The sequence below is a fragment of the Nelusetta ayraudi genome, unplaced genomic scaffold, assembly GCF_046127955.1.
Source record: "Nelusetta ayraudi isolate G7.1 ecotype Tasmania unplaced genomic scaffold, CSIRO-AGI_Nayr_v1 ptg000192l, whole genome shotgun sequence".
Classification (NCBI taxonomy): Eukaryota; Metazoa; Chordata; class Actinopteri; order Tetraodontiformes; family Monacanthidae; genus Nelusetta; species Nelusetta ayraudi.
Window position 1 is genome coordinate 397,413 of NW_027466241.1, and position 19,185 is coordinate 416,597.

A 19,185-nucleotide genomic window follows, 5' to 3' on the forward strand; every position below is an offset into this window, starting at 1 on the left:
TTTCAACAGGGGTATTAGGGTTGTTTGAAAACGTCACATAAATAGACACATTCATATTCATATAAAAAAAATAAAAAAACAGCTTTATTTTTTCCATCAAAGTCTTTATTTGTCCTTCCTGGCTTTTTTCTGAGATTTGATGCCTGACAACTAACACTGACAGCAAGACTGGATATGAGCTCATAACGAAAATCATTCTCTATTTTCACATCTCTTTTAGAATAGCTTTACCAGTGATGTCTTCCTTATCGGGGTTTTCCACACTGGCATGGTGAGGGGTAGCTGAGCACGGCGCTCTCTACAGCCTGCATCCGTTGACCGACAGTTCAGTGGCCGTGGCATCCAGACTCTGACACTTGGCCTGCAGGCTGGGAGTTTTGGCGCACTCTGCTGGCGAAGGCCAGAGCTCCACCCAGGTATCTTTGCCCAGCATGTAGGTGAACCTGGGGGAGTCGGTCGGCAGGTTAAGGCATCTTCTTTTTTTCTTTTTTTCCATCGTGACGCAGCAACCCTGCCTTTGCTCTGGTCTTACCTGCTGGTGTTGCTGTCCAGGGTCCATAGGTCTGCCCTGGGCCCCATGAGCAGGTACTGGGCGCCAGGCAGCAGGCTGATCCCGCCTCTGCAGCCTGCGTGAGACAGGAAGAGCTTCCTGTGTCTGGCGAGGACTCCGGCCTCCTCACCTGGACACACCAGTCAGTCTTTGACTATTTTTGGTCTATGCAACAACAAAGCCTCCATTCATCACTAGAAAGTTTTGGTTGTAAAGGTGCCGAGGAACCCTCCTGACACCGGCCCCTGGCTCAAGTGTATTGTTCAGTATTTCAAAATGAATGAAAACTCCACTCCAAAACAAACAAACAAAAAAAATCTGCTCCTTCTCTTCTCTTTCCTGTTGGTTTACCAACATTTTCACAGCTAACAGCAAATCTGAAATCTCACACGCATATTTATGAAACCAGTGAGCACACGTCATCAATTTAATTATCTTCTTTTGTGTTTTTTGCATGGCAAAATGTTAAAATGTGGACATTCCAATATTAAACTCCCTCTAATCCCAACGTTTCTCCTATGGGAAGCTGTCGTCAACACTCACCCAGCTTGATGACCTGCAAGATCTCCAGCTCGTATTTGTCGTAGTAGCTCTGGGTGACGTTCAGCACCTGCACCCGGAACACTGAGGCGACAGGAGAAACAGGTTCGGAAGCTCGGCAGATTTCTCTCAGTGGGAAACAAGGCGGGAGAAAAAGCCAGTGACATCATCAGCTTCACCTCCCTGGTCGTGTTACGAATGAAACACCTGGGGTTTTACTTTTGCTTGTTTTTGTTGAGTTGAGGAGATTGCTCGACGTGCAATACCCCATGCAAACACTATGTAACGAATCCCACCTCATCTCACAACCTTTAAAATTTAAGGCAAAGGCACTTTTTGAATTGAAGAGGCAAGTATTAATCAATACTACACCTATGTACGTGTGTGTGTGTGTGTGTGTGTGTGTGTGTGTGTGTGTGTGTGTGTCTGTGTGCAGTACCGTGGTGTAAGCTCTTGCAGGCAAACGTCTCTCTTTCTTCGCTGGAAAAGTTTTCGGTTTCACTTTTGGTGATGCAGCAGTCGCCTGGAGTTAAAACGGGAAACACAGCTGTAATAAACATGACTCACACACAAACACCTGGCATGCGCGCACGCTCGCACGCACACACTTATACACACACAGTACCCTGTGTGCAGCGGCAGATGTTGTCCCTGCAGATGTGATCCAGCTCCACTTGGTTCTCTCTGGGGCTGTAGGTGCGACTGCAGCTGTGGTCTGAGTCCAGAGAGCACAGGAGATTTTTTCTTCATTTATCCATTCATTCATTTGTTTAAAATATTCCATCAGTTTGTCAGATTTTTTTTCGAAAATTACTGAAAATTCTAAAACGAATAAACTCTGTTGAGTGGCAAGCGCCCACCTGGGCTGTAGTAATCGTAGACCTTCACAGCTGATGGCTGCAGGAGACCCACTTTGAAGTTCTGCTGCAGCCTGAAGACCAGGATCTCCGGCTGTCTGTGGGACACCTGATGGGTGGTTGGGGGGGGAATGGAAAAAAATGACGGGGAGGCGGAGCCAGGGAGTGGTCTGAGCAGCTGAGTCAGAGTCTTTACCTTGAACAGGTGGAGGATGAGGGAGCCGCGGTCGCTCAGGTTGTCGACCACCTTGAAGTCGTTGATGTAGCGGTCCACCGAGTTGGACAACTGTAAGGCACGGGAGAGCAGAGGCAGGTTGTTCCAATAAGACTTCACAAGGTTTACGAAACAACATTTTTGAGCGAAGTGCCACTTTAAGGCCTCTGGAACATCGCTTGGTATTAAAAGGTGTGGGCTTCTTTGTACCAGCATTAGGTCAGACTTCTCGGGGGTGAAGCCAGTGGGAAGAGTGATGTCCAGAACCACCATCCTGACGTCTCTGGGTCCTAAAGCCCTGTGGGTTAACATGAAGAGCAGCAGTCAGACTGTCTGCCAATCAGCAGCGAGGGCCGGCAGCACTAATTGTGTGGGGTCCAGGGAAGATCTCACCTGACTTTGATGGTCATCTGGTAGGACTTCACCACGTCAGCTGGAGGTCTGGCTGCCGATCAGCAGAAAAGGAAAGTGTCAGAAACGAGGGGCATCCGGAGTGTTTGACTTGAATACTACTAAACTTTTCAGGTTAAACTTAACTTAAAAAACGATCAGCTACCTTGTCTCCTGCAGACATCTTATAGGATTGACACAAGAGGCCTCAATGCTAAATTCGGATTTGTGGCCTACGTATGTTTTTTTATGATTCATATGATTTTTTATTATTTGTTTTATTTTGCACCTTTGACTAATGCAGATACAATCTCATTGTTTATAGTCAGTAGATCCACTGGATTCTCCCTGATCTCTAGATGGTCTGTCTGATCAAGGCTAGACCGTTGACTGTAAGATTTCAAAAAGGAGACCAAGGCCATGGTGCCAAAAACCTGCATTCTATTGTTTGGCCAGCAAGCAGGAACTGCCAAAGTTGGTTTCACAAAGACTGAAAATTGTCCAGTCTGAACTGACTTGATATTTGATTGCGTTTCAACGGTGACTTTACTGGCAGATTCTGAGATGTTGACGCTGAGCTCAAAGTGTTCGCAGGGCTTATTCTCGTCCACCTCAGGCAGCTGGTGGTAGTGCGTCACCACCTGGAGTTAAGGCATAGGTAAACAAGAAGTGACCAAAAAAGATAAAATGACTCTATCAACTGCTTTAAGTTTAGATGAAGAAAGTGCTGAGGTACCTCCAGGATTCCCTGTCCTGTGCCCTGAGCCTCAACTATCAAGTCAAGATCATTAGGGAGCTGTGGGAGGAAATAAAAGTTTGAGATCACTGAAAAATTCTTCTTTAGGTTGGATGGATGAAACCCAAATGTAAGTGGCTTACATTATTGAAACACTATTAAAACATTGCTTTGTTTATTGGTCTATTGTATCCTATTGATAGCTAGTCTTCCTGTGGCCTTAAAATTAAAGAGTGCGCTCCCTCACCCGAGAGGAACGTGCCACGTACGACGTCTGTGGGTTGAAGTGGTAGCGTATCTTCGTGCGGCCCGTGATCCTGAGGTCCACGTTCAGGCTCTGGTCGTTGGCGGGAGGTTGATGAATTAGGTACTCTGACAGTGCGTGGAGAACCACCATGGTGGACTGGGAGAGGAAGGAAAGAAGGAGACTGAAGCCCTGGCCTTGCTTTCATCGTCTTTGTAGGTGGCGCTCCTGAGTACCTGAGTGGAGCCAAAGGCACCACCCCTCCTCCGCTGGCTGTTCAACCACTTAAACAGCGCTTTGGCTTCCTCGATGCGGTTGAGCCGCACAAGTGCCAGCAGGGCGTAACCGGTGGCCTCCAGGGTGAACAGGTGGTTCCGGCGGTCAGGCCAGTGGTTGCCCGCTGGTGGACAGACAGGGGCACAGTCAGCTGGTACAACACGTATGCACTTGAGAAAGAGAACGAAAGAGAAAACATTTTGGCAAATAGGAGGGCTCTTCCAAGAAACCCTGGATGTGATTGGACAAATCCTCAGTCTGCCACACTCGACACACACCAATCAGATTCCTTTTTGACCAGCAGAGCTAGTTGCTAACAGCTCCAGGCTTTCTATTGGTGGGAAAGCAGCACTTGATGTGTGTCCCCCCTTATCCCTAACCCACCCTGTAGCGAGCAGCATTGGTGGGCGACCAAAGTCCAATGTGTGTGTGTGTGTGTGTGTGAAAGAGAGAGAGAGAGAGAGAGAGAAAAAAACACCTGGTGCCCTCAGACTGAGTATGGGGCCATAATTCGTGTTGACCAAAGCCAGTGCATAGGAGATGATGGCCACTGTGTACGGTCGCCTCCCATGAACCTTCAGCGCCCTCTTCAGGTTCGAGGCGACATTGGTCAAGATCGTCTGTAGCAGACACACCACACAACACCACAGGAAAAAGTTGTCAGCGAGAGGTCAACCGAGGAGAGTGGTGGGGTAGCATAACGCTTTACGTGCTGGTCCACGCTGGGATCGGAGCAGGAGATTCCGGCCAGTTTGGCCTCAGCCAGCGCGATCACGACAAAGGCCGACAGGGTTTTCTCCTGGTCGTCGCCGCGGAGACCACCCTGACGCAACAAACAAAACAGGAGAGGAGAAGATCTATACGTTCTGCTTTGATCGCAGTTATTTCCTTCATCCAGCGCCGGTCACTCACCATGATGGTCGGGCTGTACACTGGGTTGTCCTCTCTGAAGGAATTGCGGGACTCGTCGTATTTGTTCTTCAGCAGGTAGAGCAGTGGGGCACACACCTGCGCTTTGTCCACGCCGATGATGGAGTGGGCCAATGAGAAAACCTTCACCACGTATGCCGTGATCCTGGCAAACAGGCCATCGGTGGTTAGGAGACAAATTTGGGGTTGCAAACAAACCAACAGTTGACCAGCAGATACCTCTTCTCTGTTTGACACTGACACAGAGTGCAAACCTGCAAAAGAAACTTCCCCTGATATGCTCACGGTCTTCATTCTGTGCTCTTGTGTTCTGGGCGGACAAGCGTGCCGCACTGCCAATCAAACAATCGGGAGAAGCTTCACTCAGATAAGCTGAAGTCGTCCACAGCTGTAGGGTTTCCTGCTTCCTCCTCTAAAGGCTTCACTAAACATTTAGGCTGTGTCCCAATACAGGGTCTGCGTCCTTCGAAGCCTGCATTTGAAGGCCAGTTGCGTCATAGCACCGCACGAAGGCCTGTCCCAATTCAATGAAATTCGAAGGAGGCTCCAATTGCGTCATTGAAATGCGCCCTACTTTTAGCCGATTGAAGGCGGCACTGCTACTATCCTTCGCCTCCCTCTGTATCCCAGGATGCTTTGCGTGCTGCTGCAAAGCATCCTGGCATCCTGTGAAGTCAGCTGAAATGGCGGCATCTACTGGCAAAGACACAACGTATAAATCTAAGTATTGAAATTTCACATAAAATATTCCGTTTTTACCATAGGTTTTTTACTTATTTGATCATCCAACGGCATTGTTGGATGGCGAACCAATGGTTAGCTTGATGCTATAAAAACGTCACTTCCGGGGTTGGCCAGCAGTAGGGAACGGCGGTGACACTACCAGGAAATATGCATAAGGATAGACCGTCCCATGTGGTTACCAGGGAGGCGGGTTTCGGTTCGTCCTTCTCGGCCGGGTCCTTCGGAGGACCCGCCTTCCGACGGAGGACGCTTCCTTCAAAGGATGCATTCCCTGAATTGAGACACAGCCATAGACACAAGTTTTTTTGTCCTTACCATGTGCTTGCACCTTCTCCCCTGTAGGGGGGGTAAGAGCCATCAGGCTTCCTGTATGCCAGTTGGTTTTCATAGCCTGAGAACACAAAGAACGACAAACCTCTTGAGTCGATTTGAGGAAATTTGGCGAAATTCAATTGTTTGCATGTTTGAATGTTTGTTTTTTCTTGAAAGATAATCCTCAACACGAGTTGACTGGCAGTCGGCCTCTCACCTCTCTTGATGTAGCGCAGTGCCTCTGCCTTCTTTCCCACTCCGACGCTCTCCCACCCGCTGGTCCTCTCCAGGTACAGAGCGGCGATGAGGGGCAGTGAGATGGTGGCCAGGTTCTGCTCCACGCAGCCGCCGGGCATCTGGATGAGCCTGGCCAAGGGGTCGTCGCTGATTGAGTTTTCAATGCTGTCGGCAAGCATGTTTCCTGAAAGGGGAATGGAGGAGGGAAGAAGAGTGGGAGGAGGAGTCAGTCGCCTTCACCCCAGCAGACAGTTGGCTCGTCACTCGTTCACACGACCGGGTAACTGACCTCTGACGGTGATGAACGTCTCCGGGTAAGAGTTCGGGACAACGGACTCCAGCTCGACCTTGCCAAAGACAATCATCTGAGCCCCTGTGGAAACAAAAACAAAAACACACGCCCATCAAAAACCGTTTGATCAAAACAGTATATTCTGGTCTCAGCAGCCAGGATGAAGCTGCCTTTCAGGATTATTATTAGGAAGTCTAGAATTTGTAGTGGGAGGAGACCCAGAAGAAACCACCGCCAGTGTCCACACAGATTTGTGTGTCCTACCTCCTTTAGCCAAGGGGTCCAGCACTTCACTCCATACTTCAGTTTTCTGCACGCCGTCCATCTGTTGGAGAGAGATGCCACAGCCACCACAAGCCATCAGCTGGTGAAATCCACGTCTGCCCTGATTGCACGTACAGTCGACCCCCTCAAAGCTGAAGGAGAGGACAGGTGCCATGCAGACTCACCACCACTCGCAGCTCCTTCTTGACGCCGTCAGCCCCCGTCAGGTCTCGGCCAAGCACCATCACCTCTAGAGGGAGCATGCCCACCGCCAGTGGTACGATGGTGTAGGGCACGGCCACAGACGAGCCAGCCGGCACTGTCACTTCCTGCGTGTGTCTGTCCTTGAAAGCGACGCTACACATGCGCTCCGTCCTCATCAACACCACCCTCACCTGAAATCGACGCATCAAGAACTTTTCAGTCTTGGCTGCGGTTGTGCAACCTTTCAAAGCTGATTGTCTCATCTAATTTTGTTTTTAATTAAAATTAGACCAGATGAGACAAAATGAACATTAGAGGCTTTTTCTAGCAATTCAGACCAATGCTTTTTTTATTGTGACGGTATGAATTTTGGGTTCCTTTCTGTATTGACAACCATTCAAAATGTATTTTTGCAACCATCTCTGGCAGGCCCTGCTGGCCAGCCAACAGAATGCAGATTTTTAATACTTTCATGTTGGCCTCCTCATTGAAACCAGGAAGCTTCGACCCATCATTTTCTACAGCCAATCGTCTACACGTGTCGCTGCCTAGCAAAACAGACAGGAAGTGGATGCGCTGCACACTGTGTCTTACGTGCATATCGTCGTAGCCATAGTTGTGGATCACGGCTTTGATCTCCACCTGCTCGTTCCTCGCTACCGAGTAAGGCAGCCGCAGGTCCACAAAGAATCTCTTCCATGCCCACACATTGTACGGCTCGGCAACACAGAAACCTGCACATATGAAACACACATTTTAAAACGTTTGTGTTTGGGAGGCTTCTGCTGTTAATGGAGGTTTTTTTTTTTTGTAATACAATCTTTTCTTTGGAAAAACACTTAAGCATCAGAGGTATTGAGGTGAATCCTTCTCCCCTACCTGTGTTGGGAGAGGCGCTGATGGCCAGAATGCCCCACTGGGTGATACTGTCAGGAAGCGCTTTGTTCACCGTGAGAGAAGCCAACCTGTGGATTACAACCACGTCACGCTGGGAAGGTTCTCCGACTGTTAACTTTGTTTCTAAACTGTTTAATACTGTTCGTGTTATCTTAGGTTTCTGAAGCCATTTTTAGGATTCATGCACTTTCAATTAGGGAAGGAAGGCACTGCACAGACTGGCACAACGCCACTAGCTGGACAGACATTGAACTACATTCCTCCTGCCTGGACAGATATTGTTTTGTGACCGCATGCCGCAGCACATCGCTAACAGGTAGCCAGTCTACGGTTGTTATACTGAGGCAACTTCCAGAATTGGAGAAAGTCTGTCCTTGAATTCTGCTGCTGGTGCCACTTTTCCCAAAAAGTATCTACTAAAAAACACAAAGGTTGTATAAATGATACCCTTTGTGGCGTCATACAGGACACATGTCTCCCGACACCACAGGTTTCTCTCAGGTCACTAAAGTGATTGTGGAATTCTGGGAAAACTTGAAGTGCGTTGTTTAAAAAAAACATAGAAACATGAATAATAAAAATGTTTCCTGATGAGAAACACAAACAACTTTTGTCAATTTGAGAGCAAATGAGGACAAAAGATGAGGCAAACAGAGGACAGACAGGGATCAATACTTGTGTGTGTGTGTGTGTGTGTGTGTGTGTGTGTGTGTGTGTGTGTGTGTGTGTCTGTGTGTGTGTGTGTGTGTAATTTTTTGCGTCACCGCTGTTGATTTTTAGCTGTTAGTACGAATCTTGAGGAAAACAAGCAGTCGCAGCTCCACCTGCTGGTTCTCACGGGTTGAGGCCCCTGATTTCCTGCTTCTGCCCTCTGATAAAAATAAGTCATCGAAGACGAATGAATAATTTTGTCCAAAATTCAACCATCGCCATGTTCAGCTTTCGCTGGTTCCTGGGAAACCAAAGCAGCTCTGAACTGTGGACCCCAGGAAGAATAGCCTTCACTACGGTGATGACTAATGGGGATCCGTTATAAATAAACATATTTGAATTCAGAAGGCATCACTAGGGGGAGCCATTATAAATCCTTCTGAAAAAAGATTTACAGAGTTTCTGTGGCCAAGCCTTTGAATATCTAGTGAAGCTGCTGGTTTCATTGTTGTCCGTGTTGAGCCTCTCTTTCTTAGGTGTCAAACTTTTGCCCATCGGCCAAATTTTTGTGCAATTATATTTGGCCCAATCCCGGAATGCGCTGTTGGTATTTTGGTGCAGCAATCAGGACAGGACGTTCACTGAAGAGTTATATTATAATTACTTAATTGGTTTATTGTTGTTATTGAAAAGGTTACTATTGAAATGTAAATTAGGAGGCTGCATATAAAAAAGAGGCATACAGTTTTTTTTTCGTTTTATTTATTTTAATGGGTTTTTTATTTAAAATTTGATTTTGAATGTGTGCAATATTAAGTTATTCATTATACTGTATCAAGCATTGCTTGTTCCATATTCAGGTTGAATCAAAACATGTTTGGGTCCATATCAAAAGGTTCACTGTTATATCTGGGGGAAGATTTTCTTCAATAAATATCACTGTTGGCCCACAACTTTGTCCAACTTTTACATTTTGGCCCACTGTGTATTTGAGTTTGACACCCCTGCTTTAAGTCGTAGCAGGACAAATCACAGACCGAGTCGCCTCCTCTTGGCCACCGACTCACTCAATCACTCACTCACCCGTCTCTTTCCGTCTCATTCGGCAGGGTGACAGACGTCCATAGCCACGTCTCAAAGAACTTGGACCTCACGTAGACGTCGCTCTCCTCCTCGTACTCCCACTCTTCCTCCTCCTCCTCTTCTTCCACTTCGTCGGCACTCACTCTGTCTGCGCTGTGCAGAGTTCGGCCTTCTGTCTCTGGACCTTTGTTCGCAGGCGTGTACATGACTTTGGGAATTCGCTGAGGAACGTTCCCCGGGTCTGGGTAAAGACAGCGACACTGTGTGATTAGCTTCTAGCTAAAGCTCTTGGACGCTTGGGGAGCAACCGAGGCACCACACTGGGGTCGTTACTGGTTCAGCGGCAGGTCTAGCAGGAGGCTGTGAACAGAGGGCTAACTACTCTGCTTCCGGAACATCTTGAGAGAGAATTTTAACAGCGTGTAGCTGCGCCGGTGCCATCTGGGAGGGAAAGCAAAGATCTGAAAACACAAATGAAGCTCTTTGCGCTGAAATTTGTGCCCGAACCCGACGTCAGGCTGAGAGAAAACTCACCTAACATTTCTCGCCTGAGTGGAATCCGTCCATATGGCATTATTCCCTCTCCGCCAAACGTACGGCTGGACACGCTGGGCCGAACGGTGGTCGTCGGGGCGCTAGTAGTGGTGGTGGTGGGCATCTCTGTGTTGAACTCCTCGCCCTTGTATGTGGCGCAGCAGTAGCGGAAGGCGTGGATGCACTCCCAGGACTCGGTGATGTAGAAAGAGCGCCGGGTGCAGGAGTACGGCATGGGGACGTCGCGCAGGCCGTCCTGGCAGCAGCGCCGCAGCAGCTTCTCCTTGTAGTGACTCACTGCAGCCACAGGGAGGGGGCGCAAGAAACAACGTCCTGAGTCGCCCGGACCAATGAAACTCTGAACAAACTCTGCATTGTTTAGCTGTTTTTCTAGTTTTGAATGATGACAGCGGGAATAGAAACAACTCTCACCCAGTTGGGCTTTACGCTGCAACAATGTTGCAGAGCGCCTCCTTCTGGCACCGCCCGGACACTGCAGGACTGAAAAAAGGAGAAAAATTAAGAATGTGATGTGTGTGTGCTGTGTGTGTGTGTGCTGTGTGTGTGTGTGAAGTGCTTCAGCCCAACCAGAGATCATTCGGACTCGTCATGACACAAACATGACTCAACCCTATTTCACTTCCTGCCCCGCCCACTTTGCCCCACTCCTCTGGCCATGATTTCTGTGTGTGCCCCAAATGTGAATATTTTCCTTTCATGAGGGTCTGCAACTCTTGTCTCGGTAGGTTATCTTGGACTGTGGCTAGTCACCCTGTCTGACGTCGGTTTTTAAGCCACCACTGGAGCCGAACAGCAGTCCGGCATCCGAGAACACCAACTTGGCGTTTTCTCCTCCCCCTTGGGTGCAGCCAATGTCTGCCTTCTGCACCACGTCCAAGATCTGGACACAAAGGGGGACAGAACAAACCCATTGCTGTTTATCCAACCTTTTTTCCCCCTTGCGCTTTCGTTCAACACACACCTTGCTCTGAGTCAGTCTGTCCTTGTTGAGAAGATATACGGCGTTGTCCACGGCCGCCAGGCCGACCTTTGACCCGGGATCACCTCGGACCTTCACTTTGAAGCTCTTCCCAGGAAAGTAGTCACGGGGGATGCCGTCCGACGGACCCACTTTCAGCTGCTGCAGAAGCAGATAAAGGGTCTCTTGTCTTGGGCTGCGTACCGTTTTTTTTTTTTTTTATCATATCAGATGTTCAAAACCAATTTGAACAACAACAACAAAAATACATTTTGCTGCTAGAGCAAAAAACTTTTGTTTAAATCAAGTTTAAATCAAGTGGAGTCCTTTTAGAGTCTTTGGCACGGCGCTAATTTTCACTCTAATGTCAAAAGAAGTTTGTGCATGTCTTTAGTTCCCAAATCTAAAATGGGAAAGCCAATTGCCGGCCACTTTTGATCTTGGTGCCAAATAATTATTAGCTTGCAGATGTTAAAATTTGCTTTCTTGGATGTTGGAATTTTGGTCGATACTGCAAATGTATTTAAGTTCTTTTCCTTTTTTGAAGAGCTCCGACTTCCTCCCCCCCCTCCGAGCCTGTCAGCCGTGTCACTCACCGCCCCAGGGCAGGTGTTGGCTACATCCACCCAGATGGAGTCGGCCACCACCTCCTCCCGTCGCCGCCAGGGGATTCTGTAGAAGGCCACAAAACGGAAGGACGGCATCATCTCGGTTGTTATCGTCAGGCCCACGTTGCTGATCAGCTGACCGCTCACGTCCATCCGCTTAGCCTGAATGATCTTCCCCTTGCTCAGCACCTGTGTGATATTTGTGGTTAGCTTTCCTGCCAGTGCTGCCCCCCAGAGACAGAGCCTGTGCGTGGCACAGACCCACCAGGTAGGTGACATGTTTGACGAGCTGCCGGTGCTCTGCCTCTGCGGTGACGATGTTCAGGCTAAAGGACATCCTGTCTCCCACAGACACCCTGTTGATGCCCGTTGAGATGTATAGGAAGTTGGGCCGGCGGCGGTCGAAGGAGATGTACGGCATGACCGTGATGTCTTGTCTGGCCTGTTGCTCCGGTCTCAGACCGGCCTGGGCGGTCTCGGCCTGGGAGATGAGGAGAGTCATAGGGATTTCATGAAAGAGAGCAACAGGTGCACAAACTGCACCACATTACCACATCACCACACTACTTTCACCCATCACCACACTGCTTTAACCCATCACCACACTACTTTCACCCATCACCACACTGCTTTAACCCATCACCACACTACTTTCACCCATCACCACACTACTTTCACCCATCGCCACACTGCTTTCACCCATCACCACACTACTTTCACCCATCACCACACTGCTTTAACCCATCACCACACTACTTTCACCCATCACCACACTACTTTCACCCATCACCACACTGCTTTAACCCATCACCACACTACTTTCACCCATCGCCACACTACTTTCACCCATCACCACACTACTTTCACCCATCACCACACTGCTTTAACCCATCACCACACTACTTTCACCCATCACCACCCATCACCACACTACTTTCACCCATCACCACACTGCTTTAACCCATCACCACACTACTTTCACCCATCGCCACACTACTTTCACCCATCACCACACTGCTTTAACCCATCACCACACTACTTTCACCCATCACCACACTACTTTCACCCATCACCACACTGCTTTAACCCATCACCACACTACTTTCACCCATCACCACACTACTTTCACCCATCACCACACTGCTTTAACCCATCACCACACTACTTTCACCCATCACCACACTACTTTCACCCATCACCACACTACTTTCACCCATCGCCACACTGCTTTCACCCATCACCACACTGCTTTAACCCATCACCACACTACTTTCACCCATCGCCACACTGCTTTCACCCATCACCACACTACTTTCACCCATCACCACACTACTTTCACCCATCACCACACTACTTTCACCCATCGCCACACTGCTTTCACCCATCGCCACACTACTTTCACCCATCACCACACTACTTTCACCCATCGCCACACTACTTTCACCCATCGCCACACTGCTTTCACCCATCACCACACTACTTTCACCCATCGCCACACTGCTTTCACCCATTGCCACACTGCTTTAACCCATCACCACACTACTTTCACCCATCACCACACTGCTTTAACCCATCACCACACTACTTTCACCCATCACCACACTACTTTCACCCATCACCACACTGCTTTAACCCATCACCACACTACTTTCACCCATCACCACACTACTTTCACCCATCGCCACACTGCTTTCACCCATCACCACACTACTTTCACCCATCACCACACTACTTTCACCCATCGCCACACTGCTTTAACCCATCACCACACTACTTTCACCCATCACCACACTACTTTCACCCATCACCACACTGCTTTAACCCATCACCACACTACTTTCACCCATCACCACACTACTTTCACCCATCGCCACACTGCTTTCACCCATCACCACACTACTTTAACCCATCACCACACTACTTTCACCCATCACCACACTGCTTTAACCCATCACCACACTACTTTCACCCATCACCACACTACTTTCACCCATTGCCACACTGCTTTAACCCATCACCACACTACTTTCACCCATCACCACACTGCTTTAACCCATCACCACACTACTTTCACCCATCACCACACTACTTTCACCCATCACCACACTGCTTTAACCCATCACCACACTACTTTCACCCATCGCCACACTGCTTTAACACATCACCACACTACTTTCACCCAATGACAACACTACTTTCACCCAATGACAACACTACTTTCACCCATCGCCACACTGCTTTAACCCATCACCACACTACTTTCACCCAATGACTACACTACTTTCACCCAATGACAACACTACTTTCACCCAATGACTACACTGCTTTCACCCAATGACTACACTGCTTTCACCCAATGACTACACTGCTTTAACCCATCACCACACTACTTTCACCCAATGACAACACTACTTTCACCCAATGACTACACTGCTTTCACCCAATGACTACACTGCTTTAACCCATCACCACACTACTTTCACCCAATGACAACACTACTTTCACCCATCGCCACACTGCTTTAACCCATCACCACACTACTTTCACCCAATGACAACACTACTTTCACCCATCGCCACACTGCTTTAACCCATCGCCACACTGCTTTAACCCATCACCACACTACTTTCACCCAATAACAACACTACTTTCACCCAATGACTACACTGCTTTCACCCAATGACTACACTGCTTTAACCCATCACCACGCTACTTTCACCCAATGACTACACTGCTTTAACCCATCACCACACTACTTTCACCCAATGACTACACTGCTTTAACCCATCACCACACTACTTTCACCCAATGACAACACTACTTTCACCTATCGCCACACTGCTTTAACCATCACCACACTGCTTTCATCGATCACCAAACTGCTTTTATCCACCGCCAGGTCAACGTTTTTCACACATGGTCCGGCCGCGAGCCTTCGTACCACGATGGTTTGTGGGAAGGGATGCTTGAGCATGTTGACCGTCACTGAGGCGCTACCGGAGACCAGCCGGGGCGTGTCCAGAAGATTTATCTTGACCGGGACGCTGCTGGCCGGGGAGCCATCGTGGTGGCTCACCTGGACCTGCAACGAAGAGCCATTTTGGAAGCGATGATTTCACACTGTCAACTAGCGGACACACTAGCAGAGGCTGAGCGAGTGGGAGGAGCCTCACCGTGAAGTCAAAGGGGAGACCCGGCTTGAAGTACTTGGTCATGTCTCTGAAGGAAACCACAAAGGGGGACTCCACAATTTTGATTCCAGTCTTCTCTGCCTCCACGAGGTCACTTCCTGTATAGGAGAATGAAAAAAAACAAAACAATAATATTCAGTAATGTCCCCGACTACTGCTAGTTTATTATGTTACAGTGTCTAAGTGTAATCTGTCATTGAAATATGATATCTGAGTGTAAATGCATCAGGGTTGCACTAAATTACATTCATACAGCTGAGGAGAGTTTAGAAGAGTTCGGGGATGTAGCAGAAAAATATCTTGATTGTGGTGTATCTACTCATTGACTACACATGTGGAAACTTTGCCATCTCATGAACTCTGATTCTCTCTGAAACGCATGAGCTGTTTCTCATATGTGTGTTTTTCCTAGATGAAGCAACTTGTGTCCACAGGACAAAAGGTCACATGGTTCCCTGGTGATCGACCCTGACAGATGAGGCCATCGTTTGTTTCTCCGGCGAAAAAAAAGGAAGTGACTCGTTTTAATCGCGGTGTGACTCGTGAACAGTGAGTCATAACTGACTCATCGGACTCGGGTAGCCACTGACGATTCTCTACCTGTCTGAGTCAGCACTGAGGCTTTGACGTAGATGGTTTTTCCCACCAGAGACCTGATGTCGGGGTAGGCTGCCTTGATCTCGTCCATGCTCAGCGTGACGACTCCGCTCTCCAGCTGCAGAATTGGGGGGGTGGGGTGGGTGGGGGGGTGGGGGGGATCAGTGTAGTTTACTCGGCAAACAAAGCGATGTTGACTCAAATGTATGAGATAAACTTTATCCACTGAGGAGTTCTTATTGGACGTTGACTATTAACATGACAACCATTTATCAGTAGGTGAAGTCCTAAGGGAAAAATCTCCAGAAAACACGATTAGCCCTCTAGTAAAACTGACGCTTTGTTCGACTTTCATTCATGTGTTTTGGGAGGAGGATAATATCTAAGAAAAAAAAAAGGCCGAGCCAACAACTGGCTGAGCACGTGCTCCAAAACTGGAAGGGAATCAGCACCTATTGCGGCTAACTGGCGATCAAAAACAAAATAGCCGCGGTGGGCTAAACGAAGGAGTAGATAGCTGACGCGCGTGCAGAAAATGAATCCAGTCTTGCTTCGATGTTATTTGTATCTAATTTATTGCTATTAATACGAGCTCCAACAAACAAACAAACACCGGAAAAACAAAGTGATCATAATCCAAGCAAAAGCGGTCAACAGAAAATGTCGCCTCCGACGCTCACCCCACCACATCAACCCTCGAGACGCACAGGTGAATTACATTAAATAGAGTCCTGGCTACACCCTGCAGTGACGCGCACACACTCACATACGCCCATGCCCAGGTGTCAAAGAAATGTAGCCATTAGGCAGTCACGGCTCCTACAGCACCCTTTGTGACATCACAGAGGGGTGTGTGTTATTTTGTTACAACATACTTTGCAACACAGCGGAAGAAGTCAATGTGCTACTCACATCTGACACCTGCTTGACTGAAGGCAACCTGATCTGCTCCTGGTCGATCTTCACTCCAAACACAACGTAGGCCGTCCCCTGCACCGTCTCCCCGAACAGGTACCTGGAAACACGGTCAGCATCTTACTTTTCAGTTCTACAGGAAGGAAGGCATAAAGTCTCACCTCCGCCTTCATACCCAGAACCTCAAGAACATCCTGTCAACACTTCGACCATTGCACTTTTTGTGTACTGTTTGTTGCATTTGCCTCTGCTTTGTGTGTGTGTGGGTGTGTGTGGGCATGCGTGTGTGTGTGCTGACCAACCTGGCTAACACCTCGACCTCCAGTCCACTGTCCTCCAGGCTGAGGAAGGACGTCCTGGGTGTCAAGGTCACGTTGAAGGCAGGAAGCACTGCAACACAACCAACGGTCTGGGAAATCAGCGGGTGGCAACAGCAGCAGGCGACAACAGCTACAAACGTGTCGGGACCTACCATATTTCTTCACCTCGAAGTGCGAGGAGAATGTGTTCTGCTTCCAGTGGTCAAACCTTGCCGTCAGCTTCCATCGTCCTTCGCTGTCGGATGTCAGACATTTGTCTGTGTGTTGTTGTCTTTTTTTTTTTTAAGTTCTGTTTAAAATCCTGACACTCCAACTATCTCATTCTTCTCAGTGTTGCCGGAAAAACTACAATACGATATTTTTTTACGATATGCAAGTCACAATATCATCGGCTTATTGCGATTGCTGTCTTGATATACTTGCTATTAGATTAAATTCACCAGCAAACTTTTCAAGGGATTCACACCTTTTACGTTTTTTTGAGCTTTGCCCTCCTGCCTAAAAAGGCATTCAGCACTTAGCACCATCTACTGTACAGCAAGCTAAAAGTTAGCTGATTCAATTAAGGTAGAACACCAACAATTTAGTGACATTTCTAAGAAACATCTTAAATGGTGATGACAACATAAATTAGTAATACTTTGTGTCTTTGAATTGATACGATATTGCCTTACAAAACCAACAAAACATCACAAGCTAGTTCCAAGTTCCGCCCCCTCCGCAATGCCATCACCTTACTTGACAAACTCAGAGAGCGGAAAGGAGTTTTCAAAGATGCCATCTTCGGCTCTGGACCTGTAGATCTGCCACACCACCACACCGTCTGGGTTCTGACACAGCACACAGCACACACACACACACACACGCACACACACACACACACACTGTCACCTAAAATCTCTGAAATACAACAACCCGCGTGGCTCGATTGGCTCAATGATATGCAATAAAATCAGTCAAGGTCACTGTACTGCAAATAATACTGATACACAAATTTGAATCCTCGGCTCATACATTACCGGTTGATTGTCACGTTAGTACAGAGCACGTCATGTAAAATATTAATGTACTTCTGAATCAAGTGGGGGGAGTGAGGTGTCATCTGTTTCACCTCAATATTGATGTTGATGTTGCTGGTGAAGGCCTTGAAGAATGGCGAGGACACGAAGGCTCTGAACTGAACTGAAGGCAGTGGAAACAAACTCAACACGGACTGATTGGACTCATCAGACAAACCCCCCAGAAACAACAGCGCATCGCATGCATGCTATGCTCATCTAAAGGCCTCACCAGTGTCACCGGGGTTGTAGATGGGTTTGTCCGTCTGAATGAAGATGTACCCTGACTGGAAGGTCACCATCAGCACCCTCTCCTCAGAGTGGAAGCTCCCAAAGTTCACTGTCAGGTACACAAACTTGTTCTTCTTCTCGTTGCGGTTCAGAAGAATTGAAGAGAGCTGGAACAGAACATCACATCACAGGGAAAGAGGGAGAGTGAAGTGTGGCAGCATCGGCAATGTTTAAATACCACATTAACAACGATGTTGGTAGTAGAGAAGTACAACAAAAAAGGTTTTGACTTGATTTTCTTGGGACTGTGCCACCTTCTGGTTGCCTGTAAAACTGAAACTACAGTGCCGTACTCTAATACCACAATGGGGTCTTGAAATGGGGGAGCAGGACAGCAGGTCTGAACCTTCAGACAAATGCTTCTCATTTAATTGTAAGTCACAGCCTTTCCTTCACCCCCCTGTGGCTGGCTTTGGTATGTCTCACCTGGATGGTCTTGAGGGCCTGGTATCTGTTCTCCAGGTTGAGATCGACAGAGTCCTGGAGCAGGAACACGCTCTTGTCAAAGTCCTGGATGACGATGGAGGCGGTGATGGGGATGGAGAGGTCATCGGCCTGCAGGTAGATGTTCTCCTGGCTGTCGGTCCTCAGCAGGGCCGGAGCCAGCAGCGTGAACCTGAGGGCCCCAGACACATCAGTCGCCAATTCACCAAAAACAGATGTAAAAAGAAACTCTCTCCTCAGTGCCGTTGATTTTTTTCAAATTGTGTATTACAATTAACGTTGTCGACAAAGAATAAAAGCTACAGTTTCTGTATAAAACTGTGCCTCAAGGAGGTGGAGCACCAGCCCTCCAGCTGTACCTCGGTACGGAGGAGACGACGGGGGCTTCGGGTCTCCTTCTGTAACAGAGGAACATGAAACAAGTCCAATTAATTCCAGGCCGGACGCTGGATCATTGATTTTCCTGTGGCGGCCGGTTACTCACGAGTGGAGGTCAAAGTATCTGTCCGCACTTGTGAATCTAGAGAACACACTGAGAGGTTAGCAGGTCACACAGGGCTGAAACTCATATCAACACACAAACACACACACACATACCTGTCCTGCCAGCGGGGCCTGTGGGGGAACAAATAAACAGGTGAGAACTTGGTACAGAATGAGAACAACTCACAGTGGCGAAACAACGACCTGGCGTTAACCCGAGCGCTGTCATACTGGGCGCCGCCGGCGTGGAGAAGCAGCAGGAGCAGCAGGCTGAAGAAGATCCACCGACGCATGTCGACTGACTGAGTGGCCGGTGCACTGTGAACCGCGGACCCACAGCCCAC

General features: G+C 48.3%; 1 protein-coding gene across 2 annotated transcripts; it reads right to left on the minus strand.

Annotated features, from left to right (window-relative positions):
• Nucleotides 1–278: 278 nt before the first annotated feature.
• On the minus strand, nucleotides 279–19,185 carry LOC142881394 (complement C3-like). 2 transcript variants are annotated; one of them, XM_076015667.1, is made up of 44 exons: nucleotides 19,046–19,185; nucleotides 18,956–18,973; nucleotides 18,843–18,878; nucleotides 18,718–18,756; nucleotides 18,341–18,530; nucleotides 17,856–18,021; nucleotides 17,677–17,747; nucleotides 17,304–17,395; nucleotides 16,718–16,800; nucleotides 16,548–16,635; nucleotides 16,243–16,345; nucleotides 15,334–15,448; nucleotides 14,716–14,831; nucleotides 14,484–14,624; nucleotides 11,808–12,023; nucleotides 11,531–11,731; nucleotides 10,938–11,093; nucleotides 10,727–10,856; nucleotides 10,388–10,456; nucleotides 9,956–10,252; nucleotides 9,422–9,662; nucleotides 7,670–7,755; nucleotides 7,385–7,524; nucleotides 6,772–6,981; nucleotides 6,587–6,647; nucleotides 6,320–6,403; nucleotides 6,011–6,214; nucleotides 5,797–5,872; nucleotides 4,720–4,882; nucleotides 4,517–4,630; nucleotides 4,286–4,427; nucleotides 3,768–3,931; nucleotides 3,535–3,690; nucleotides 3,288–3,347; nucleotides 3,102–3,192; nucleotides 2,555–2,606; nucleotides 2,372–2,459; nucleotides 2,144–2,233; nucleotides 1,951–2,056; nucleotides 1,716–1,805; nucleotides 1,530–1,613; nucleotides 1,094–1,174; nucleotides 533–680; nucleotides 279–443 (listed from the first exon to the last, which is right to left on the minus strand). In XM_076015667.1, exons 1-44 carry the CDS (start codon nucleotides 19,132–19,134, stop codon nucleotides 299–301), a joined length of 5,292 nt encoding a protein of 1,763 aa, XP_075871782.1. In that variant the 5' UTR covers nucleotides 19,135–19,185; the 3' UTR covers nucleotides 279–298. The 2 variants fall into 2 exon arrangements, with proteins under 2 accessions (XP_075871782.1, XP_075871780.1); XM_076015665.1 differs by having other exon boundaries at nucleotides 10,938–11,096; nucleotides 19,046–19,184.

Excerpts from the sequence above, each read along its gene's own strand:
- LOC142881394 (XM_076015665.1), bottom strand. The coding sequence starts at position 19,134 with ATGCGTCGGTGGATCTTCTTCAGCCTGCTGCTCCTGCTGCTTCTCCAC. Across the intron at positions 18,022-18,340 it reads AGGCCCTCAAGACCATCCAG|CTCTCTTCAATTCTTCTGAA; the intron begins GTGAGACATACC and ends GTTCTGTTCCAG. Across the intron at positions 1,614-1,715 it reads CATCTGCCGCTGCACACAGG|GCGACTGCTGCATCACCAAA; the intron begins GTACTGTGTGTG and ends TTTTAACTCCAG.